Consider the following 25,558-nt stretch of genomic DNA (forward strand, 5'->3'; position numbering starts at 1 on the left):
CATCCATCCATGGGCGACCACAGCGCTCTGCACTGAGTTGGAGAGGACAGAGAAGTGCTGCCAGTTCAGAAGGGAAAAGCTTACAAACCATTACAAAAGAAATAATTCCCCCCATGGGCTTGCACTCTAATATCAATACAGGACGCATATATATACATACATGTGCATATATACATACCAAACTTAAATTTTAATTAAACTAAAATGTAATATTAGCAATTTAAACATTGCTAACATGTTTTAATGTATCATTTAAATAACATAGGTAAATAAAAATGAACAACAAAAAAAAAATACTTAGGTCTGTCTGTTAGGAGTTCTGCCTGAGTAAAGCACATGGCAACCCTGCCCTGAAGCCAGGTCAGTGTGAAGCAGCAAGGGGTGGGGCTGAAAGGGGCGGGGCTGAAAGGGCAGGTGCCTGGCTTCAGCCATGTGCAAGCCGGTTACATTAGTTTGGTTTTGCTTGTTTTGTGTCGTTGCTTTGTTTCCTTTCAGGGGCTGGGGATCAAACCTGAAGGCTAATGTTCTACCATTAGGCCACATCCCAACACCAGTCCCTTCAGTTTCTAAAACTCCCACTCTGAGTAGAGCTAAGCAATGAACCTCCTTCTCTGTGGTAAGAAAAACAAACAACTTTCTTACGCACTGCTTAAGTGAACTTTCAGTGGGAGAACAGGTGGGCCATTTGTAAGGTTTTAGTGTAAACTGCCCCTACAGGCTCAACATTTAGTCCCGGATGGCAAAGCCATGAACCATTAAGGAGGTGGAGTCTCACTGGAGGAAGTGTGTCACTCGGCATGGGGTCTTAGGGGCTAGAGCCCAGCCCCACTTCCGGCTTCACTGAAATGTGAGCAAGCTGCCACCATTAGAGCAGCCAAGTCCCTCCCACCATCATCCACACCCGGCCAGGATGGACTGTATACCCTTCAACCTTCCAGCCATTAGTAATCGAGCAGAGGCACTGAGCCAGGGTACCCACTGCACCCATGCTGTGTTCCTCATCCTCTGCTGGGTGGCACATGCTGAGAGGAACCCAGAACAGGCATTGCAAAGTCAGTCCCCTACAGAGAGCCTTTCTGGCTGATGGTCTTATCTATGTAATGTTTTCTAACTATTTGATATTTGCTCAGCAGCCAGGAAACTTATGAGTCATCTCCACTGTTTTCAATGTTGTTCTCCAACTTAGTTACCCAGTCCCGGAGGTAAACAGAATGGGCCTGCTGAAAAAAGACTCCTTAGAACCAGTTAACCCCTGAGTCATTTTAACAACTGCCTTCCCACCCTGCTTTGCCATGTGAACCGACCAGGCAGCTTGGCTCCAGAAGGCCTGGTTCTGGGTACTGGCCCTCCGACAGATCACTGCCCAGCATGCAAAGCCCTGCGCAGCCATCCCACTGCTGCTGCCCCCAAGGTAGACCTCCGGAGCATCCACACAGTATTTCATAAAGGACAAGGCTCTAAGATGACAGTGGAATAGAACCACCTAATGCTGTGGCAGGCTGGCCAACAGGGATGCTTCTAGAGGTTTTATGCCAGAATACAATTGTCATAAACCACTAAACCAAGACTGGAAAGCTGAGCGATCTAACCTGACTGCTCCGGCGTGAAAACCACTGAACCATATCTCCAGGTGAACCTATGTTATGAAATGCTAAGTTACCAGCTATACACATGATCAAACAATAACTACCTAACCAGAACAGGAGCAAGGATCCATCCAAACATTTACTCTTCAAAAGCAACTCTAACTTCTTGAGCAATAAAAACATAAAAATTATGCTAGAATAAAAAAAATTAGGTTACAAAATTATCCTATATACAGAAACCTGATTATTACAAATGACTTTTAAGTAGTAAAAATAGGTACTGGGTCATAGGATATAGGTAATAATCATTGGCTTATTAAGCTGTACAAACCTGAAGACAAAAAGCTTCTAAAAATAATGAACATGAACTATCAACTCTTACAAGGCAACAGCCTCACCACACACTGAATCCTGCTTGGTTCTCCGGTAAGTACTGCAGTGTACTTCAAGTCTCTTCCCACTGTTGTCTCCTTGCCTCCTAGCTTTTTATTCCTCCGCTATAAACAACATAAAAGTTGACACTGTCCAGCACACAGTGATGAATAACCAGCTCCACAGGGGAAGATGGGACGGGGAGGAACGGAGTCCCACGGGGCAGCACTCACTGGTGTCCGGGTACGGATATTTCCCCCCAAGTCACTTACTCCATGAACATGACATCACTGAACACAGTAAGAAAGCAAATGGTACTGACATTTTCAATCCTTTTTAAATTTTTCCGACAAATTTGTAAAGAAGGATGACCAGATTCCCTAAGCACTGAACCACCTGACACACGATGTCTATTGAAACCACTGAGAGGTCTTCCAAATTCTCATTCTTCAACTACTACCTTAAGACAGTCATTGTTATTTTTACAAGAAAAATGGACACAAGATCCCATCGACCAAGGTTCCAAAGAGGCTGGATGAAGCCAGCACATGTATAGTTCATATGTATCACTTCTGCACACAATGACAAGGGTCAATGGCAGAAAGCCAGCAACACCATGTCACATATGCTGTCAAACAGTCTCATATGGACTAACAGTCACTCACTCGCTCACTCATCACTTCATGAAGTCACCCTGTTACAGTAGCATTAAAGGCCAGGTCCCTATGGAGGCCCTTTACAGAAAGCTTTTGCCTCCTAGCCAAAGGAACAGAATCTACCTCTGGGTGGAAACATGTCACCCCCTTAAGAACTAATGCAGTTGGCCCAGCCAGTCATCTGGCCAAGGTACCACCCCTCAGGAAGATGGACTCACTTGATGTTATGCCAAATAATTGGGAAGAATAGTTATTCCTTTATTATGAGCTGTTTGCTTCTCCTTCCCAGACTCCCTGTCCTCTGTGCTCTCTTTTATGGTACCCAGTCCTGTAGCTGTGTTAAGCCTGCCCATTAGAAGGGTAACTTCATTGTTTCCCCATCTCTTTCCTAAGCATGCTTTCCTGACACTTCAGGCTTTCTCACCCTTTCTCTGAAGGATGCCATCCCGCCTCCCCTGCCTCCCCTGCCCTTGCCCCACCCTCGCCGTAGAACCACTGTCTGCCATGCAGATGACCTCTACAGAGGAACATGCTGGCTTAACACCAACAGCATGGCTTTCTCACTTCCTCGATCTTCTCCATCTTCCTCCTATGGCAGCTGCCAAGATTTACAGCTTGCCTGCCTTGGGATTTTTCTTTTAAACTTTAATACAATTGCCTTTGAGCTTTCTTCTGAGCTTGTTATGAGATTCTTTTATAAGACAAAGTACTCTGAAAGGCAAACCCAATATGGCTGCTAACAGTTCCCCAAAATTTAGAGGCAGATATTTGACTTAAGGCATTAGGAATGATAATAGAAAACAGAGCTATGCAGTACACACTGAAAGATCGGGAAGAGTCACAAACTGAGCACTGACTGCGCTCATGTAAGGTCAGAACAAATGGGCAATGCTGAATTTGAAATTCCGAATTTCCAACCAAGGCGAAACACACTAGGGAAAGACTGTTCTTTCTTTTATGTTGGAACATGTAAGTGACTGCAAGTTTCCTAAAGTGCCAATATGTTTATTAATAGAAATTAAAGATGGTTGTTTACATTTCTCCTTGAAGCCAATGTTCTTGACACTCATGGTACTCACATATCTGTAATACAGAAAGAGCCTTACAAGAACAAAACCCAGACCTCCTTAAAGGGACAGAATGGGACAATCCTGCTAGCCAAGGTCTTTCTAGTAGGTATGCTTTTATGATGGAGACTCCTGTGTTTCTGACCTCAAGAAATTCATGAAAACTACAGGAAAACTTTGGATAACACCCGTCTGAATGAGGAAACAGCGCCTGAAGCTTCTCTTGATTTCCAACTACTTTCAAACATCGCTTTACAATATGGACAACTTTAAGAAATCATCAATAAAATGAGATCTTAGTTAGAGAGGACACAAGAAAGATTTGTGTGATCTTAGGACTGAAATTTAATCTTTCTCTGTATTTATGTATTGGGGTGTGCTCAGTGGGGGGTGATGGAAGGCATGTGCCATGACACATGTGGGCAGGTCAGACCTTTCAAGAGTCAGTTTTCCCTTCCATCATACAGGTTCAAGGGGTCAAGTCTAAGACATCAGGTTGGCAGTGAGGGCCTGTACCTGCTGAGCTCTCCTGCTGGCCCCAAACTGAAACTCAGTATAACAAAAATAAAAGATCTGCTTTTCCACACAACACAGTAAAACTCAATCTAGAATTAAGTTTATAAGACACTGCAATTATGATCATAAGGAAATAAAACCATAATTTGATGTGAAGAATTCAAATTCAAACAAACAATGTAAAGTTGTTCAACAGGCTCATTTAAATTTCCAGCATCAAGAGGAAAATATCTTGCCTTACTCTTCTTTAAACTGACCACCTCTGAGAAAAGGAAATAATTCAAACACAGAATTCACTCTGAGGTATGGTTTCCTTACAGCGATTAAAGAGTAAACAGCCCTGAGATATCAATAAATGCCTACCTACCAAGAGTAAACAAAGCAGTGCCTAGCTGAGAACTCTAATGGATGGTTACTATTCTCAGGAAACAGAGCATAGCCCAGCACCTCTCTCCTGCAGATGAAATCAGAGCCTTGATTCATCCACAGTCAAAAATCAAAAGCAGAGACAGTGAATGATCTGTTCATTTTTATCCTTAAAAACATCAGATAAATCACTAAGAAAAATGAAATTTAGCAAAAATTATTACAATAGCAGATTCGAGTTAAAACAAAGGTCAGGGCTTGCTCACCAAGCAAGAGGGCGGGCCTAGGTTAGCTCTCCATGTAGCAAGTCAGTAAGGAAGGAAATAAACGGCAATTATATAACTAAATAAATGAATCTAAACGTGAAAATAGGGCTACCTTAAATTATTTTTGATTTATATTAGTTATAATCAATGTTTAAGTAATAATTTACCATTATGTAGCTTCTTAGTTTTTAAATTCAAATAAAAATAACCTAGAGCAAACACGATAAAAAACCAAAGTTTAACTTCATTCTTTACAAGTAATGAGTATAGTTTCAGGCACTTCTATAGAGCTCGTAGTCAATCCTGCTGCGCTCTGAGCCTTGCCCATCTGACCGGGGTTCAAGTTTTCCATTGACCTTCCCATTTCCTGCTAGGGGACAGCTAGAAGCAGATGACGAGTATTAGTAAATTTGGAAGGCAGCTCTCATGTCTTCTGTCTTTAGTCTCTTCTCCAGATTTTGGTGACTTGTTGGGGTGGGATGTAAAGTCCAGAAGACACTGACATAAACTACTGTGAGGAGCAGGTTCTCGGTGCTGAAGAGGGACAAAGCCTTAAATGTAGTCAGCAAGGGAAGGTCAGCCCCTGGGTGGGTAGGAGTCGGGGAGGGGCAAGCCCTCTTCATCAAATGTAACTATAGACTCGGTGATTCCATTCAGTCTGGCTCCAGCAAGGATCTATTGCTCCAAGGTCTTACACAGGCGAACTGATGAGTGCAGTTTTGTGAGTACAGGGATAAACACTAGGGAGGCACCTGCTGACCTTGGTTTCTGGATCATTTCCTATGAAAGAGAGTAATAGTAGGCTTAGAAGAAGACAGAGGCTGACAGTCCCCCTCAGTCACTGCCCACCTCCCTACTCCCCTTTGGGCTGGGGATATAGCTCAGTGGTAGAGCCTTTGCTTAGAAAAGTTCAACCTTTAGGTTCAATGTGATGAGGGGAATTAATGAGGAAGAGAAAGATGGAAAGAAAAAATTGCTTCTTTTTCAAAAAAAGTTATGTGTGTGTTTGTGTGTAAACCTGCACATGAATGCACGGCTGTATGTGAGAAGGCCAAAGGACAACTTGCAGAAGTCAGTTGTCTCCTTTTTGGGTCCCAGGGATCAAACGTAGGTGGTCAGTCTTGGCAGCAAGCACCCCTACCCAATGAGCCATCTTGCCCGTTTTGATATTGTTTCTTCACACTTAAGAATATAAGCTGGCTGCTTGAGCAGTTCAATACAGGTGCCTTGTGGAATGCCACAGGTATGAAGCAGCTACCTACTCAGCAACTTCTTATAAGCTACAAGTAAATGTGACTTTTCTTTTTTTATTTGTGGATAAAATAGCATCGATATGTAAGAGCAACAGCCACGCCACCATGCAGACTACTGAGCACGAGTGAGCTTTTTATAGTCTATAATCTGATGAAACACACCTCACAAGGTTAAGCAAACACTCTACAAGGGAAAGTGCTTTGACCCGGATTTTGATAGGGTTCATTTCCCCATCAAGATCAAACAGATTGATTAACTCCTTTTTAACCAAATAAACTCCGGTTTGCTCTGCAGAGCGAGCACTTCAGAAAAACTTCAAAAGGCGGCCTCAGCCACTTCTCTGTAGATGTTTTCCACAGTTGGGCTTTCCAGGTCCCATAAGCAGAGAGAGAAGACAAAGAAAGCTTCGTTCGCGTGGCAATCTGACACCCTCAGGCCTACCTGGTATGCTCTTTGCAAATTAACGGAAATTCCTGTGTCCAACCCTTGCCAAGAAAAGGGCACAGCTAGCCTTGGGGGCAATGACTTCCCCATCTACATTCTGCCCTCAGCTCTAACTTCCGGCTTGCCTTCCACCAATGCCAGGATGAACCACTGCCGGGCAGCTGGAGGCAAGCACTTAGAATGAGGTGCGCCTCATGTTGGGAACAATATTTCTGGGTCAGACTTGATCAAATTGCATTTGAGAAAAAGAAAAACAATTTTAAAAGACACCAAACAAATGATGTCCTAAGTTCCTTTATACAAAACAATTGTATTCATTTATTCAATTGATGGCGAGAAAACATATGAAACCAATAAAAACTTTTTAAAAAAGTAAGTTCAATAGATGCAGTAATGTGGCTTAGCAAGGGCTCTGAAGTTTCATTTAAACACAGAGTCTCCTGAAAAAATCTGTAATGCAGAAATTATCTCATTACCAACACACAAAAGAATGACTGCCCCCACTGCTGTGGCTTCCTACTCACAGCTGTACTGGAAAAAGAGATTCACCAAGAACATTTGGAAAAAGGAGTCTTGGGGCAGTTTTCTTCCAGTATGAATTCAGAACAAAAGAGGCAGGGAGGGCCTATCATCACAGACCCAGCACCTCTGCCACTGAGAAAGGAATACCAAATGAAGCTATTTCCCCCCTTCTAACCATCACAAAGTATAACCTTATCTAAAACACAGCAATCAAAACAGTAACAGCAAAGGCTTGGGCAATTTACACACGTGGAAATTATTAAATGACTTACTGAAACTGTAACTAGACTTACATTCCAATCTCACTCTCTCCATCCCGCTCCTACTGTTCATGATTTTGCTGGGAGTTTGATGTATGTATTGCATATGCATGGCAGGTACATGCATCTACATGTGTGTTTTGCCTCTGCCCCCCCCCCGCCCCCGCTCCCTTTTTTTTTTTTTTTTTTTTTTTTTTTTTGAGGTAGGGTCTAAAGCTAACCAAGTAGCTGGCAGCAAACCCCAGGTATCAACTTGTCTTTGTCTTCCCAGGTCTGGGATTTCTCGATTTCTCTCTCTCTCTCTCTCTCTCTCTCTCTCTCTCTCTCTCTCTCTCTCTCTCTCTCTCAAACACGGGGTCCTACTCCATAACTCAGGCTGACCTGAAACTTACTATGACCATGCTAACCCAGAATTCACAGAGACCCCTCTCCTTCTGCATGAGAGTGCTAGCATTAAATGTACCACAACAGTTGGCCCAACGCCTATCTTTTTTACATGGGTTCTAGTCAGGCCTTCTTTGCTGAGCCATCTCCCCAGCCCTGGAATTTGGTGTCTAGGAACAGGCTTCTGTTGCCTAAGGTAGGGTGTAGTATGGAGCACAACAAAGGGAAATGGCTGATGGACAAAGAGAGACGCTGGAGCCTTCTGTCAATACGAACCATTTCTAAAATCTACCTGTGCAAATTCAGGAAAACTGAACTGGGAGGTGTTTTCCCAGTCACCCTCTCTGTTAGATGGTCTCATCCTTTCACTACCCTCCTCTCTTGACTACGTATATAAGAACTATCTGGACCTTCACCCAGAAAGAATCCAATTCCAATTTCTGGAATTTCTTTTTTTGAGGCAGGGTTTCACTATGGGCTGGTCTGGAACTCACAGAGATCCTCCTGCCTCTGCCTCTGGACTGCTGAGATTACAGGATGCTCCACCACATCCAGCAGCGATCATAAATGTAAAGTACTGATGGCTCTTCCTTTAATGTCCACCTCCACTGTTCATATGTCTATGTATGTGAGTACATGTGCTGCTGTGTGCACATGCGTGAGGAGGCTGAGCTTTGCATCAGGTGGTTCCTCAATAGCACTTTCCATCTTACTGTTCCAGGCAGGCTCTCCCACTGAACCTGGCGTTCGGTGTACCAACAAGCCTGGCTAGCTAGCAGTCTCCAGGGATGACCCTCCCCATCCCACCTCACAGGCTAGTGCTAGATTTACAGGCGCATGGCTGCACTGGCTTTCCCATGAGCACTGGGGATCTGAACTCACATCCTCATCCTCACGTCCGTTCACAGAAAGGACTTTAGTGACTGGGCTGTCTCCTCAGATTCTGCACCTCTAATCCTCCTGCCACATCACCTGAACTGAAAACATCTGGGTGTTCTCTCTGGCCTGCAACCACAACACTGCTTTCAGTCTGAGGCACCACAGAAGCCACCAGGAGATATGGAAACAGGATGACCCTGCCCGAGGCTATAATAACGTCACCTAAGAGATGAGAAAAGCGCCCACAGTCAGTAGTTTCTCAGCATGGTAGGCTGTGATCTAAGGGTGGTCAGGAGAGAAATGCCACAGGTCACCACAGGAGAAAGAAGCAGGACCTCAGACTCCAACCTAGGCCTCCCATGGGCATCAGGGCGAGACACCTGAAGAAACAGCTCTGTATTAATTCTCTAAAAATAGAGGGAACCAGACAAAGGATTGTCCCTGGACTTGTTCAAAGAAGCAAACTGAAAGGCACTGAAGGACAGCATAAGGACGGAGACCCTGGGAACTGCTGCCCTGGGCGCAAAGGCACACTAACACCCCACTGGGCGGCCTGAATCCTCAGCTGGAGTCCGAGCAGGCTTCTCCCATGAGACACAGACTCCATGGCCAGCTCTGTAGTACGCCTGTCTACTTTGTTAGCCGTTTCTTTTCCTTTTGCCCCAGCATCTGTCTGCACATCGTCTACAGGGGACGGCAAAGAGTTCAGACAGATTCCCTAGCCTCAGCAGGAGTGCCCCCCCCCCCCCCCCCCCCCCGAAGGCCACAGCATGCAGTCTTGCTTCCCCCAGCAGCTCTCAGATGTCTCAGGCTGACTGGGTATAGTCCCATCCCGGAAGTTCACTCCCACTGATAAGAACCTTTCCCTAGAGCCAAACCAACCACGATTCCTGGGGCAGTCTCCACTCCTCCCTCCCTCTAAGAAAGGTGTCTTTCACAGCTATCTACAAGGAAACCTCAACAGTTAGGCTTGCCTTCCCTCCCTGTTTGCTCCTTGCCGGGCTGGAGACGCCCACCTTCCTGGCTCCCTGCACTGCACACTGAGGTGCTCTGTTCTGCTCGGTGGCAGGAGGCCACGTCAGCAGGAAACAGCATTGGCTGCCAGGTCACATTCAAGGCTGTCTGGAGCAGGGCAGCCCGCAGCCCAGGACAGAGGCTGCCTGCTCTGTGGCTTCTCTCCAGCCTAGCGGAAGGCAGCCTCTGAGCATCAGTGACAAGAGCTCAAGGGAGACACCAAACACCTTGGTTCTGTCTCCCCGTTTCTAAATGTTCCCCAAATAGCTACAGTTACAGTAATTCTCCTCTCCCCCTGCTTTTCTCAGAGCACTCACTGTACTACTTCCAAATTCATATTTGGAAAAGGCTGCCACAAGCCAAATCAAACTTCATCGTGGCTTTCTGGCTCCTGAGCGCGACAGGAAATTCTACAAACCCAACCGACCAATCTCCGAAGCCTGATAGGCATGAGTCAGGGTGGAAAACTTGACCTAAGGGGGCTGACGCAGAACAGTGGTCAGTACAGGTCTCTCTTTCTTTCTTCTGAACTCACACAGTAAATACAGTACACAAAGAAGCCATGTCAGATGCCAGGTGACACCTCCCAGGATGAATTCATGGCAGGCAGCAAGCTGCCACCCTGTTTAGACATTCTGAACCAAGGACAACCCATACTCATGAAGCTGCCTCTCCAAGGTCCAAACAAAACCCATCTGTGACAACCAGCGTGATCGAGGCCAGTGTGCGCTAGACCAGCAAATGCAAAGAGGAGCAATGGAAGTCTCTGGAATTTTAAAATGTAAAGGACAGATTTTACAAAAAGGTTAGGTAAAATAAATACAACCAGCAATGCTGGCAAACATGAAAATTCACAATACTGTCCACTAAGCACAGATGTGACTACGTGCCAATATGCATACACACAGAAACTTATGAAAACCAGCATCTTGGAGCTGGGGAGATGACTCGGCGAATGAACTGCTTACTATGCCAGCATGAGGACCTGTGTTCAGATTCTCAGCACTCACATGAAGAGCTGGGCTTGGCTGTGCATGTCTGTACCCCCAGAGCAGGTGGAGTGGGAACAGGCAGGTAGAGATTTCTCAGACCGTCTGCTTTATTCAGTGGGAGACTCTATCTTAAGAAACTAAGTGGAAAGCAACAGAGGAAGACACTCAGTGTTGGCCTCGGGTGTCACACAGGATATGCCCATGGATGCATGCACACACAGGGCACAGGCACACACCACACACACACACACTTTGACATGAGACAGACACATGGTGAGAAGCCGATGCTAACAAAGACCATCAGATCACGACTTCTACGGAAGTCTTCTAGTGCCTGTTCAAATGTGATGACACTGAAATAAGACAGCCATATTTCCCCAACGGGGATGTAGAAACAGTAGAACTCAACATGTTCTCTCTCTCTCTCTCTCTCTCTCTCTCTCTCTCTCTCTCTCTCTCTCTCTCTCTCTCTCTTTGTGTGTGTGTGTGTGTGTGTGTGTGTGTGTGTTTTGCAAACACCAAGTTAGGAAAGATTCACATCAGTTTATGATTTTGAGGTCTAATCAAATCTAAATGAGAAACTGAAAACCAAATTAGCTTATTTCCTTGATGCCAAGGAATCTTTCTCACCGTTTAACATCTTCTAGGGGAAAGGAAGCTTCCTATACACAGTGGCTAGTCAATTCAATGGATGCTTTTTCTTAGCATCAGCAAAGACACAGCAAAGCAATCCAGCTCAGGACAGGACAGACAGTGAGGTGGATACAATCTCCTCACCTGAGCACCTCAAAGAGAACAACCACTTTCATAGTTTTAAATTTTGATCAATGATAAATAATTAATGTCACAGTTAATAGAATACATAAAAATAAAATCTACCTTTTTTTTTTTTTAGGTACAATGTTAACTAGATACTTGTGACAACATTCTCTTTAAAAATGTATGTGGGCAGGGGCCAGAAAGATGGCGCAGGGAATAAGGAATCTGCTGAGCATCAAGACGACCAGAATTTGGATCCCACAGCCCACATAAATGCCAGGTGGGCTTCACCATGTATGCAAGCCACACACACACACACACACACACACACACACACACACACACACACACAGACATGAAAAGAAAACAGGGGTGATTTTAAAATCTAATACACACATACACTAGGTACAAAGTACACATAATCTCTCAGACAGTGAACATCAAGCATTGGGTACTTTGTCTTGTGTTGATTTGTATATTTAAGGTTTTGATGTGTGTGTGTGTGTGTGTGTGTGTGTATGTGTGTGTACACATGTAGAGGCCAAAGGTCAACATCACGTGTGATTCTTCAGGAGCTGTCCACATTGTTTTTGAGACAAAGTCTCTCACTGTCCAGGAATTCTCCTAACAAGCTAGCTGGCTGGCTAGCTGGCTGGTCAGTGAGCCCCAGAGATCCACCTACCTCCACCTCTCCCACTTCTAAGGACTGAACTGTTTCTGTCCATTACCTACAGAGCTATTCACCAAAGCCATCTTTTTAACTATGAGTAATTCAAGCCTACAGCTAGAATGGATGGTGACTAGCATAAAGCCATATGGGTTAGGGTGATAAAAAATGCCATAAGAAATTTGTAAATCTGTAAACTAACTAAAAACTAAATAGTAAAGAAAAATACTAGGCCTTTTACTTTATTTTTGATACTAGCCCAGGTTAAATACATTAATAAAATTTCAGAGAAATTCATGTATTACCAGAAATAGGAGTCTCAAGCAATAATTGAATACCTCACTTTCAAATAGAAAAACTCATCTGGACTCTTGAAATATGCCCACATTAGAATTTATTCAAACTTTAGGATTCTCGTGAAAATAAAAATGTAAAAAGTGGGAGTAGAAGAGAAATTGGTGGTAGACAAAACATGAGAAAGTGACTGGCTGGCTTTTCCTGTGTGTGGGAACCCCGAGACCCTGGCGGACAGAAGTCACCCCTGCCTGCCTCCATCAGAAGACCCCACTGCTCTTCTCAGGAAGCCAGAGGGTTTGTCAGGTTTATTAGTTAAAAGGAAAGAAGAAATTACCACTGTAATCAAGTGATTTTTATTGCACGGCCTAAGTCCAGTGACCTGTGATGTAAACCTGCCCTTAAAAAGCTACACAAAGCAGAGGGTGGACGGCCCACAGTCAGCAAGTTCGTACCAGCGAGGGGCGAGGCACCCGCCGTGCTTTCCTACTGAACCATTTCCTCTGTCCCCTTGATACCATTTCCAGGGTTGCTTTTCAGCACTCTGGCTCACTTTCCTTAAAGGCTGTCCTCTGGCTAATTCGGATTGCTTGGGGAGCGCCAAGAAGCAGGTAGAACACACCTGTTGTTCTGAAGTTATATCTGAGCTGGAGGTTGGCATTCTCTTTGCTTCTGAAGAATGTTAATTGCAAATACCAGCATGGCAGGTGCAATAAGAAGTCAAAAAATGACCAAAAAGCTCAGCTCAAAAACAGCCGAAGAACGCCCCTGCCTCCCCCACTACACACCACTATACTCACTGATGCTAAGGACACTCCTTGGCCTTTTGAGTGCTGTAGACAGCTGCTCTGGAAATAAACAATTTGAGCCCGAAACAGGTCTTTAAAAGTGGGCCCCTGTCTACATGGAGAAGTGAAAAATGATACAAGTGATCCTGTGATCTGTGTTACCATGGCACCTCCTCCCATCAATGAGACCCTCCCAGGCTGCTCCCCTCTCCTGCAGCCAGAGCTCTGGCATGCAGGCGCCTGTCTCTCCTGAACTGACTCACTTCCTTTCTCCCTAAGTTTCTTCTTGAGCCCTTTCCTGTTTCTTCAGATTATTTCCATGTTAGACCTCCTCCTTTTGATTTGCCCCTTTGGGGTTTCCTGCACAGTGACCAGCTGATTGAAACACGCACTTGCTTCTTACGAGCATTCAGATTATGTTTTGTACCTCTATAAATTTCCTAACTCAGAAATCTCCAAATACTAGGCTCTACAATATCACTAAGATGTCTGTTCTAATCCTATCATTATGTGGGAACTGAGGCAAAGAGAAGAGAAAAGGAAATCCCTAAACAGACAAAGGCTTGAAAAAAGCCTTCCAAACCAGAGTCCCGGTGCAGACTTCAGTTCACTAGAACCAAATAAACAAGAAAGAGAAAAAATTCAGACACATGCCAGGCGGTGGTGGCACACGCATTTAATCCCAGCACACAGGAGGCAGAGCTAGGTGGATTTCTGTGAGTTCGAGGCCAGCCTGGGCTACCAAGTGAGTTCCAGGACAGGCACCAAAACTACACAGAGCAATCCTGTCTCAAAAAGACCAAAAACAAAAACAAAAACAAACAAACAAACAAACCTCAGACACACAAAAAGAAAGTGATCCTATGAGTTTATGTCTTACGAAATCTGGGTGTAAGCCAGGGCAGTGGTGGCACATGTCTTTAATCCCAGCACTCAGGGAGGCAGAGAGAGGCAAGTGGATCTCTGTGAGTTCGAGGCCAGCCAGGGCTGTTACACAGAGAAACTCTGTCTCAAGAAACCAAAATAAAAAAGTGATATGGATGTGTGCATGCTTCTATATGTTCAGGTGCATGCAAGTACACATGCATGTGTGTACATGTGGAGGTCAGAGGTCGACGTTGGCTACTTTCCTCATTAGCTTTTCACTTTACCTTAAGATTAATTTTTTTTTTTTGTGTGTGTGTGTGTGTGTGTGTACACATGCCACATATGGGGAGCAATACCCACGAAGCCAAGGAAATTGCCTGGAGCTGGAGTTACAGGTGTTCGTGAGTGACCCAAACTCTAGTCCCCTGTAAGAACAGCAAGCACTCCTAACTGCTGCGCCGGCTCTCCTGCCCTATCTTATTTTTACACATTGTCTCTCATGAATCTGGAGCTTATTACTGACTGGCTGGCCTGGCGGTGAGGCCCAAACAGCCTTCTACGTTGGCCTCCTGTGCTGCAATCATTCTAGTTCAGTTTGCAAGTATAGGAGCAAAGCTTTTAGAGAGAGGAGGGGAGGGGGAGGGCAGGGGAGGGGACGGCAGGGGAGGAGAGGGGAGGGGAGGGGAGGGCAGGGGAGGGGACGGCAGGGGAGGAGAGGGGAGGGGAGGGGAGGGGAGGGGAGGGGAGGGCAGGGGAGGGGAGGGAAGGGAAGGAGAGGGCAGGGGAGGAGAGGGGAGGGGAGGGGAGGGGATGGGAGGGGAGGGCAGGGGAGGGGAGGGCAGGAGAGGAGAGGGGAGGGAAGGAGAGGAAAGGAGAGGAGAGGAGAGGAGAGGAGAGGAGAGGAAAGGGAAAAATTTAAGCATAAACTAAAGACTACAAGCTGTGAAGTTAAATGTGACAGACAGCTGGGTCATGTGGCAATGTGTGGGAAGATCTGTAACATTTAAAAAAAACTCGAAACAGTAGTGTCACCTTCAGAGGTGACATTTTAATCTCTGATTAACAAGCCTAGAAAGCAAAAGGGTTGTAAAGTGCATTCCTGTTGCATAATTCTTAAGCATATTATTTTGAAATTTTAGGACAAAAATGTAAAAACATCTAAAAAAAAAATCACAGTAACTCCAGTGCATTTTCTGTGATGATGCAGGGTGAGGAGCAATAAAGATGGAAGGCTGCTCATCATCTGCCCATGACCTGGAGTTGACCTTTCTTATTTCTGGTGGTCTCACTGTGACTCAGGAGATATTCTTTTTTTTCTTTTCTTTGTCATGCATATGCATGTATGGTGTGTGTGCATGCAAGATGAATGTTTACAGGTGTGTGTGCATGCAAGATGAATGTTTACAGGTGTGTGGGCATGCAAGATGAATGTTTACAGGTGTGTGGGCATGCAGTACACATGTTTACAGGTGTGTGGGCATGCAGTACAAATGTTTACAGGTGTGTGTGCATGCAAGATGAATGTTTACAGGTGTGTGGGCATGCAAGATGAATGTTTACAGGTGTGTGGGCATGCAGTACAAATGTTTACAGGTGTGTGGGCATGCAAGTACACATGTTCATAGGTGTGTGGGCATGCAAGATGAATGTTTAGAAGTGTGTGGGCATGCAGTACAAATGTTTACAGGTGTGTGGGCATGTAAGTACACATGCTCATAGGTGTGTGGACATGCGACTTGAGAAAGTCACAGGTTAACAGGTGCTTTCTTCTGTCACTCCTCGCCTCAATTTTTTTGAGACGGTGTCTTCCACTGAACCTGGAGGTCACCAATTTGATCAGGCTAGCTAGCAGCAAGCCCCAAGGATAGATCACCTGTCTCCACCTCCAGGATACTGAGAATACAGGTGTGCAACCACCTGTCTCCACCTCCAGGATACTGGGACTACAGGTGTGCAATCACCTGTCTCCATCATCTCCAGGATACTGGGACTACAGGTGTGCAATCACCTGTCTCCATCATCTCCAGGATACTGGGATTACAGGTGTGTAATCACCTGTCTCCATCATCTCCAGGATACTGGGACTACAGGTGTGCAATCTCCTGTCTCCATCATCTCCAGGATACTGGGATTACAGGTGTGTAATCTCCTGTCTCCATCATCTCCAGGATACTGGGATTACAGGTGTGCACCCCCACGTCTGGCATTTGCGTGGGTGCTGGGAATCTAAACTCCAGCATCTTGCTTGTGTAGCCAGCACCTACTCTGAGCATCTCCCCAGTCCCTCTGAAATTCTTGGTGCTTTCTATGTAGCACCTCCTTTAGCCACACACTCGTCCTTCAAGATAGCCATTATTCTAATTCTAGAGAAACGGGGTAGAAATTCTACTGAGAGTTAGAAATATGAAGTGACTCACTGCATAATTTATAACACAGATTTCGTTTTTAATTACACACACACACACACACACTCACTCACTCACTCACTCACATGTAGTTATGTGTTCATCAATACCCTGAAGAAGCCAGATAAACATGGCAGATGCCCTGAAGCTGGAGTTATGAGCACTTGAGAGGCACCTGGCACGGGTGTGGGAACTGAACTAGGGGCTTCTGCAAAAGCAGCGAGAGCTCTTGACTGTGGAGTCACCTGTCCAGGCCGCAGCGCAGCGCAAAGATTCCTAAGCCAGGCAGTGTCACATCTAAACCCTACCAATATGCCTTACTGCCCATGGTCATTGACTCTCAGTGTCCAGCTGACTGGACTTAGAATCACCGGGAAGACAGAACTCTGGGTTTGTCTACGAGAGGATTTCCAGAGAGGTTTACGTGAGAAGGGAAGAGTCACCCTAAATGTGGACACCACCATCCCATGGGGGTACCCAAACTGAATGGAAAGGAAAAAGCCAGCCAGACACCAGCACTGTTTCCTGACGGCAGGCGCAATGCAGCCAACCCCATGCTCCCCACCATGACATGATCGATGTCCAACCATTCTCAAGGTATGAGCCAAGGTAAACTCCTCCTCCTAAAATGGCTTTTGTGACATGTAGGAGGAAAGTCACTAATACACTGCGCTTTTAGTGTTACCCAATAACAGGACAAATTAAATTAGATAAAGATGGAAAGAAGTAGATGAGTTGATGGCAACACCTATAGATGGGAAGCATACTGAGAGAACCTGCTTCCCTGGGTATAAGAAGAGGGTCTAAAAGCCTGTGTGGCTGCTCGGGCTTTGTGTGAGACTGAACAGCTAGGTCCAAAAGAAATGCAAATCCAAGCTCAGGCTACAAGGAGACCTACTTTGAATGTGGACACCAGTGAGCTCGTTGTGCTCCAGACAAGCATATAGCTGATCAGTTTGCACATTCCCAGAATGCTCCAGCTGAAAGGTTTCAACAGGTGCCATCAAAGCAAGCCCAGGAAGCAGCGTGTTGTAAAGAAGTAGTGAATTGGAGGCTGGACATTCAATTAATTGATTTCCACAGTAGGACAAGTCACTCTCCACTATAAATCATACAGCTACTTTAAGGAAACAATGAACATTCTGTACAATACTAGATAATGATGATGACAATGATGATGATATGTCAACCACTGTGACACTGATAATAGTGCTTTTGATATAAAAATAATGAATTTTCTCACAATCCTATCAGAGTTACAGCCGATGGCCCCATGTGAGACAACAGGAAACTAGGTATCTCTACTGGGAGGGACTCAATGTCTGCTGGGGAAGATGTCAGGCACTGATGGAACCCGGCCCTGTGACACCACTCCGTCCCCATGCGATGAAGACAATCTCCACAATCACATCTCTCCTGTCTCCCAGTCCATATGGTGGACTCTCTGCTCTGCCTCCTTTAGTATCTACCAGCCTGTGTGGAGAAGACTCTGCTAGTGAATTTTCTGCTTGCTCTGCAGGGGTGTCAATCAGGTCAGCATATGGGAGGCATGTGTGGCACGAAGTTATTCATCGCTCAGTCTGTGTTTGGAGAAAAAGCTAGAGCAACTATAAAATAAAGCAAGAAAACATCTCAGGGATGAGGTGTGCTTCAGAACTGATGTCATTTCTGTCTATTTCATGAGAACACACAATCTAAGAATGGAGAAGTTTAAAAAAAAAAAACCAAGAGAAGCAAACACAGACAGGTGAAAGAAGCATTTGTCTTGAAGCTAACACTTAAGTCTTGTGATTGTAAAGCTACAGCTCAGTGACAGAGTATTACCCGGGCTCGCAATAGGCGTATGTTCATACCCAGTATATTCCAGGTTCTCCTACAAGCTCCGCTCTTCTTGCCTTGGAGTCTCCCAAGAGGAATGAGCTCATTCCCATGCACAACAGCTCTGGGTCACTCAGAAAGATGGCAAGACATTGGGCTAGCCTGGGCAAAAGTTTCAGTGCTAGAATTTTCCAATCACGGAATCACTTCAGTTGATCAGAATCCCTCACAAAATCCAAAGCAGCTTCTCATGCAGAAAAATGAGCCACCACATCCTAACCCTGGATAGAAAGAATCATTTCTAATATGGGTAGGTAACAAATAATGAAATACCATCAAATAATCAATCCCAGACCCAACAAACTAAATATAAGCAAAAGCACTCAGACTACACTTTCAAACCATCTCAAGATTTTTTTTTCCCATCAAAATATGGTTTCATTTAGGCCCAGGCACCTTTGGAAGCACCAAAAGCAGGCTCTCTTTCCTGGGTACTCAGTTAGTTAGAGAGCAATTTCTCATGAATGCCCAGTTTACATTTAAGAAGCTGAAACCACAGTCTACCTCAAGCCTGTGAAGCCCAGCCATGACACCGTTCATGGCAAGGAGCAACTCGAGGTCCCTTGGCCTGCCCTGAGGTTGCTGGAAAGAGTGGCGGCCACTGGTTCCACCCTCCAAATCTAACGGATGCACGGAAAGGACAAAATGTCTTTGAAGGAACATTAGGTACCCTGTGCCATTCTGCGTGCTGAATCCCATGTTGGGGGAAGGGGACAAATAAGGAAATTCAACATGAACCGCTCTCAATGATGTCATTCAGAGGCACAGAGCAGAGCGCAGTGTCCATCAGTGATCCAGTTCCCACACTCTGCGGTAGGAGGAGAATGACACAGACCTGGGGAGGGCGAAGAAGAGAGCTGCGCACTGTAAGGGCTTCAGAGCTTCTTTATCTCAGCGTCTCTATATACTTCTCACGTTCCCTTCCATGTGCTGCTGTCATTTCAAGGTCTTGACCCACTTACCACAAGCTAGCAGAATAATGTCATTGTAAAAAGATACCAAAATTATTCTGGACAAAACCACTGGCAAGGGAATATTTTTAGATAGTAATGTATTTATTAAAATAAGGATGTTTTCCAAGCAATTCAGTTTTTGCTCAAATTGTCATGATATTCACTTTTTTTCAGGTCTTAAAACATGAAAAATATATCATTAACAGAAGGTCAGTATGCTAATTCTTCAAAATTTAAAGATGTTTCACTGGGAATGTTGGTCAATGGTAGAGTGTTTGTGTAAAATACTAGGTTCAAGCCCCAATCCCCAGCACCAGGGGAGGAAAGGAAGCAGGAGGGAGGGGAGGTGGGAAGGGAGGGTATAGGAGAGAGGAAGAGAATGAACTTGCAGAATCGCAATTAAAGAATATAAAGAAGTCACTAAATGTTTCTCTAAAGCAAACAGTTGACTTCAAGCATCAGTGTGATTTAAATTTTAAAAGTTCTGGGGAGATTTCTGGGACCGTGAAAAGCATATTAACTCAACATAATTAAACTCTCACTAAAATAGTAACACGTAAAGGAATCACACTTGGCATAACACAAACTAGCCTGAGTCCACTCAGCACTCAAGCTGGACTGCTGGGGAGCACGGTGGAGGAGTGCTGACTTTGTGTTCTATCAGGGCTAGGGAAAGGTTTACATTCCTATCAAGCTGTATGGTGCTCCCTCTACCTGCCCCTCCCTAGCCCAGAGAAAAGTCAAGTGGATGGGCAGTGGTCCAGAAGGGCTCTAGGAACGGGCAGACTAAGGCCTTCCAGGAAGCGGAGTGTTTGTTTTGGCAGGAGGATTCTGCAGAGAGCAGAGAAATGGCCCAGATAAAGAGATGGCATGTGTGGACAGGAAGGAAAGCTCCCCTGCCAGCGCCTCGGCTTAGACAGCGACACGAAAATAATGAGACCCACGCTGCCGTCTATTAATTCCTGACTGTAAGCAAAGGCCAGAATCCATATTGATTATAAAACCCTTCTCCCTGACGGTTCTTTATACAATGTTGTGTGTACCTGCCTCTGCTGTTACAGGTACAAACAGTCTCCAAGTGACTGTATGCTGTGCCCTTTGCTGCCCCCCCAACACTTATGATTCATATTTTATGGAAATATTGAGAAATATTCCATCAGAAATGAATCTGCTTTCACAGCATATTGTATGTTTCCTGTGTTTTTCTTCCTTCGTTATCACCAAGGACATTCCCAAAAAACAAATCTTTTTTTTTTCCAAAGCAATCATACTCTTTAACATTAATCTGCTTTCAACTTCCAAGTTGCTGTTTAATGACATCATGCTGAGTTTCTGGGGTCTTTTTTAGTGAAGCCATAATGATATACAGAGAAAGTTATGTGGCGAATCAATTAAATTATAAACAAAAGGGCTGACCTCAGTATGATTTCAAAATTTCCAGAACTCTAATCTTTTATCACTAGTTTCCCCAAAAGTGTTCTCCAGCCTACTGGCTGTCATTGCAAAAGCCAAGTCAGCGGGCTGAGGTTCCAATCACGGCAGAAAACGGTGTGTGTGCCTAAGAACTTCCAGGAAGGTCACCTACACTGACGACTTACACCGAGAAATTAACCCTAGCAACCTCATTCGCTTCGATTTAATCCCAACTAAAGTGCAACACCTCTTTCAGAGGGCTGTACAATAGGGCTCAACTTCTGACTCTTTCCTCCTATGCTTTGAGGGGCACAAGGGGCTGGGAGACAGTTCTCCCTGGATAAACTTTTATGAAAGCAATAAAAGCTTGAGCCCAACTCCCAGACTCATGTGAGCCAGGCAGTGGTAGCATATGCCTTTAATCCCAGCACTTGGGAGGCAGAGGCAGGAGGATCTCAGTGAGTTTGAGGTCAGCCTGGTCCACAAAGCGCGTTCCAGGACAGCCAAGACTGTTGCACAGAAAAACCCTGTCTTGAAAAAAACCAAAACACACAAAAAGTTGGGCACAGTGGTGTGCACTTGTAATCCAGTGCTAGGGAGAAGGAGACTCAGTAGATTCCTGGGGCTCACTGAAGAGAACCTCACCTAGTAGACAAGCTCCAGGACAAGAGATCATCCTATAAAACAAGGGGAAGAGGACTCGCAGAACGGCACCTGAGCTTGTCCCATCACCTCTGTGTCCACACACAGTCATACATACACAACCACACAGCCATACACGGACACACACACACAGTCACAGACGTGTCCACAGCCACACACTTCCCCCCCACACAGACAGCTACATGTACCTACAAGCAACCACACGAATGTGCAAACACACACTCACACACGAAGGGAAAAAGGCCTCTCCTTGGTCCCAGGATTCCATCACTACACCTCTCCTTTCCCAGTAAGGAGAAAATGAAGTCTCAACTTGGGAGCCAAGTCCAATCGTGACACTGGACAGAAAGAATTTAAGATCTGAACACAGTCTGCATGTCCTGAACATGTGCATCACAGTCCACTAGCAAACTGACAGTCTTCAGCTAGGCAAAGCAGCTCTGCTTCATTCTAGCCTTTGAGTCCTCCTGTTGGCCTCCTGTCCCAAGTCCTCTTATGTAATATGCCTGACAAAAAACTGCAGGGCATGGAAATGAAGAAGTCGGGCTATGGAGTCAGCCATACCAGGGAAGAAAAGTGGTCTCTCAGGGCATGAGCTTTCAGAATATGAATCAATTTATACAGGCCTCAGCTTGCTCATGTGCCTGTCACATTTGCTAAAGGAAAACACTCACAGTACAGCCCAAGTGGAATAAATGTTACAGCAACAGGGATGAAATCCGGTTAATGGAAGGAAGCCATAACAGCCTGCACCAAGAGCTGCAATGGACAGCCAGTCCCCACACCCGACCGACCGACCGACCGACCGTATCAACACATATGGCCGGACAGTTCACAGCGGCACTCAGGGGGAGGTTGTTGGGGGTCTACGCCTGGGTGCCTGCCTGTGCTCTAGACTTGGTTGCACCCGCCAGCAACTCTCCTTCCATACTTCTAAGTTCACCCAGCTGCCCTGTCCTCCCCAAAACCCTGGCCCAGAACATGTTCCTGGTCCCTGTCTCTCTCATTCTGTATGGTGGCATTTCAATTAACTAGACTAGGGACCACCATGCCCCAAACGAAGATAATTTAGAGTCTAGGTCTCCAGAAAAGAACAAAGAATAAGAAGGCTGAGGCAGCCAAGGGTAAGCAGACTTCATTCTGCTTTAGTCAAAGGCATTTTTAAATCACTAGGAGGATGTTAGTATCACTTATCACCAAGAATCATCATGAATAAACAGAAAGGTCCCTTTGTGAACAGAGCACCAGACCTACAACATTGCCTGTGGAGTGCAACACCAGTTACTGACACGGACTCAAACTCTAACGGAAGGGTCAACTCCATGAATAGGTACGCACATGTCCGCACAGACACTACACAGTCACATTCCTATCACACACACACTCCTATGAAACAAACTACAAGGCTCTATGTTGATCTATGCAGCAATTTGCTTTTCTATGTTCTATCTTACATTCTCAGTTGGAGGGTGCACACAGGTTACTGGAAACTTCATGGGGCTCCACTGTTACTACAACCAGAGACTCAAGCACCTGGTGGTTTGTCTGAGGTAGAATTCCACTGTAGCCCATGTTGGCCTTGAACTCTGACTAACGATGTAGCTGAGGATGACCCTAACTCCAGATCTTCCTGGTTCCAACTCTTAGTTGCTGGGATTTGGGAACTGCTTTTTTCCTGAACTGGAAACCTCAACTTCCATCGACAGAAGGAGTTTCCATCTAGATCTCCCAGTGCGAGTCCGGAAGAGACGGCCTTCAAGGCTTTTAACTGCAGACCAGGTCCACTTAGGACGGTACTACAAGAGGGAGAAGAGTCTTATCCCACACTATTTCAAAGTGTTTCTCTCTCTCTTCCTTGCCCTGAAGTCTCATCCTACTTTTCTCAATGAAGACTAAGTTTATAATACTAAAAATAATTCCAACAGCACTGGCCCGAGAAGTACAGTCAGCAAAACGTCATTAGTAAAATCATTAAATTCTTCCAGTTTAACTCCAATTAAAATTCATTAGGCTTAAAGCTTTAACATATGTTCATTATTTTTTGAGTTGTAAGTCACTGTTCTTCCAAATCCAAGGAAGTCTTGCATATAAAGCAGGCTGCTGTTTTCTCAACAATGAAAAGGAAAAGGTGACTGTTCCTCTGAAGCCCACGACAGGAAAGGAAAACTGTCGAACATTTCCTCTCACCTGATGTGGACTGGTAACCAAGTCCAGGCGTGGGAAGTCAGTCTCTGGTTAGATTCAGTCTCCCCAATAGCCTAATACTGATCTCAACCACATCACAACTTCCTGCTGGCCCCACATTCCCAGCTCCCAAGAAGAGCTTTCATCAGCTATACTTTCCAACATGGCCACAGCTGGAGTCCAGGTGTAGGGCTGGTGTCACCACTACAGACAGGACTCCACATGGATCAGCGCACCCGAGACACATCTCTGTGATCTCTGAGCCACTGAGAGGAGCACAGCAACAGAAGCCAGTGGATGTCCCAGATTCACAGAGTCTCACCCACCCATGGAGCTTGTTTAGGGACAAGAGTCTGGATTCTGAGGATAGTATACTAGGGTAGGCCTTCTGGAGATCTCAGGAGGAGGCATTTTACATGTGGAAAAGGCATGAAAACACATATGGGGCCACAGGGTAAACAGTGGTTGGCAGCTGCCTCCTGGTATTCATGACCTTGATTACCCTTCTGCAGGGGGGTGGGGGGTGGGGAGCATATCTCTGACTCCCTCTTACCTTGAAGTTAGTCACTCTACTGAAGCCAGCTGCCATATAAGTCCACTACCCCCCTCTGCAGAGGCCCACTTAACAAGGAAGCAAGGTTAGTAGCCTCACAAAACTAAATGTCACCAACAAGGACCCAAGTGTGTCTGGATGTGTGTCCAAAACTGTGAGAAGACTGCAGCTCATACCCACACTTTGACTTCAGCTAAGCCACTCCCTGGTCCACAGAAACTGAGGTGATGAACATCTTTTATTATGCCATTCAGCCATGGATAACTAACGGGCATCCAATACATAATATCACTGGATGCATCAGGTGAAGAGAATCATAATATATTTGAGACCGTATGACAGAAGAATAAAGAGAAAACATAATTGCTTTTAGAAAATCATATGTAAACACACAGAGGGAAACTTTACTTCCTTTATAATGAAGGGGAAATCCTTTGATTAGCATGTTTCCCGAACGCCTTCCTCACCTTGGATGCACTGCAGTGTTCCATCCTCGGCTCTTATGGTGAAGGTCTCCCCTGGGTTAACTTGGACAAGAATGACCTGTGAAAACACAGAAACTTGCAGTTAGTGCCAATGCACTGGCCCCTCTGCTCTGCTCTGCTCTGCGGTTCGCACTTGGCAGGAAGCACGTGACACCAAACCTTGTATCAGCACAAAATTTAGGGTATAAATCTTAACCCCACTCAAAGTTTGGGAAATATAGGACAACATGCATTTGCTCACAGCCTAGTAGACTATTTATATAACTAAATCTTGATTATACTACACTTTCTCTTTGGAAAACACAATTTTCTTTTCTCTTTCTGAGTTTAGACACAAACTTAAATTAGAAAAACACCACGTACACAAACTTTACATACAAAGGAAAACAGCACAAGAAATGAGTATGTGACCTACCTCTACTGGGAGATGCGGTTGTATCAAATAACAACAGAAGGCAATTTATAAAATTTTAAAGGTTGGAAAAGAACATCTGCATATAAAATCTTAAAAAATAGACAGCATAAAATAAATGACCCTCAGCAAACACTCAAATGTTTCAATATATAACCTAGAATAAGTGTTTTCTTACATAGACACAGATATTTAATATCAGAAGATAACTTCCAAAACACGAGATGGGAAGCAGCTATGGTGAAGCATGATCTCTTCAACAGCCTCACAGATTTAGTTCTAATCTAAGGATAACAAGAGGAAAAATCACTGATTTAAGAGATCGACGACTACCCTAATTGCCATCATAGAACCTTCATCTGGCAACTGATGGAAGCAGATGCAGAGATCCACAGCTAAGCCCTGGGCAGAGCTCCTCGAGTCCAGTGAAGAGAGGGAGGAGGGATTCTATGAGCAAAGGGTCAAGATCATGATGGGGAAACCCACAGAGTCAGCTGACCCGAGCGAGCTGGAGCTCACTGACTCTAGACTGATGTGTGGGGAACCTGCATGGGACTGAACTAGGCTCTCTGAATGTGGGTGACAGCTGTGTGGCTCAGGCAGCACATGGGGCCCCTGGCAGCGGGACCAGGATCTACCCTTGGTGCATGGAATGGCTT

At 45.2% G+C, this 25,558-nt stretch overlaps 1 protein-coding gene across 3 annotated transcripts in view; it reads right to left on the reverse strand.

Annotated features, from left to right (window-relative positions):
- Fndc3b (fibronectin type III domain containing 3B) overlaps positions 1-25,558 on the reverse strand; it is a 309,891-nt gene that overhangs the window by 184,532 nt on the left and 99,801 nt on the right. For all 3 annotated transcript variants that reach the window (XM_052730002.1, XM_052730000.1, XM_052730001.1), the window contains exon 3: positions 24,470-24,545. In XM_052730002.1, coding sequence (XP_052585962.1) covers positions 24,470-24,545 — 76 coding nt within the window. The remainder of the gene's footprint in view (positions 1-24,469; positions 24,546-25,558) is intronic.

This window comes from Peromyscus californicus, unplaced genomic scaffold, assembly GCF_007827085.1.
Source record: "Peromyscus californicus insignis strain IS unplaced genomic scaffold, ASM782708v3 Scaffold_9__1_contigs__length_137607984, whole genome shotgun sequence".
NCBI lineage: Eukaryota > Metazoa > Chordata > Mammalia > Rodentia > Cricetidae > Peromyscus > Peromyscus californicus.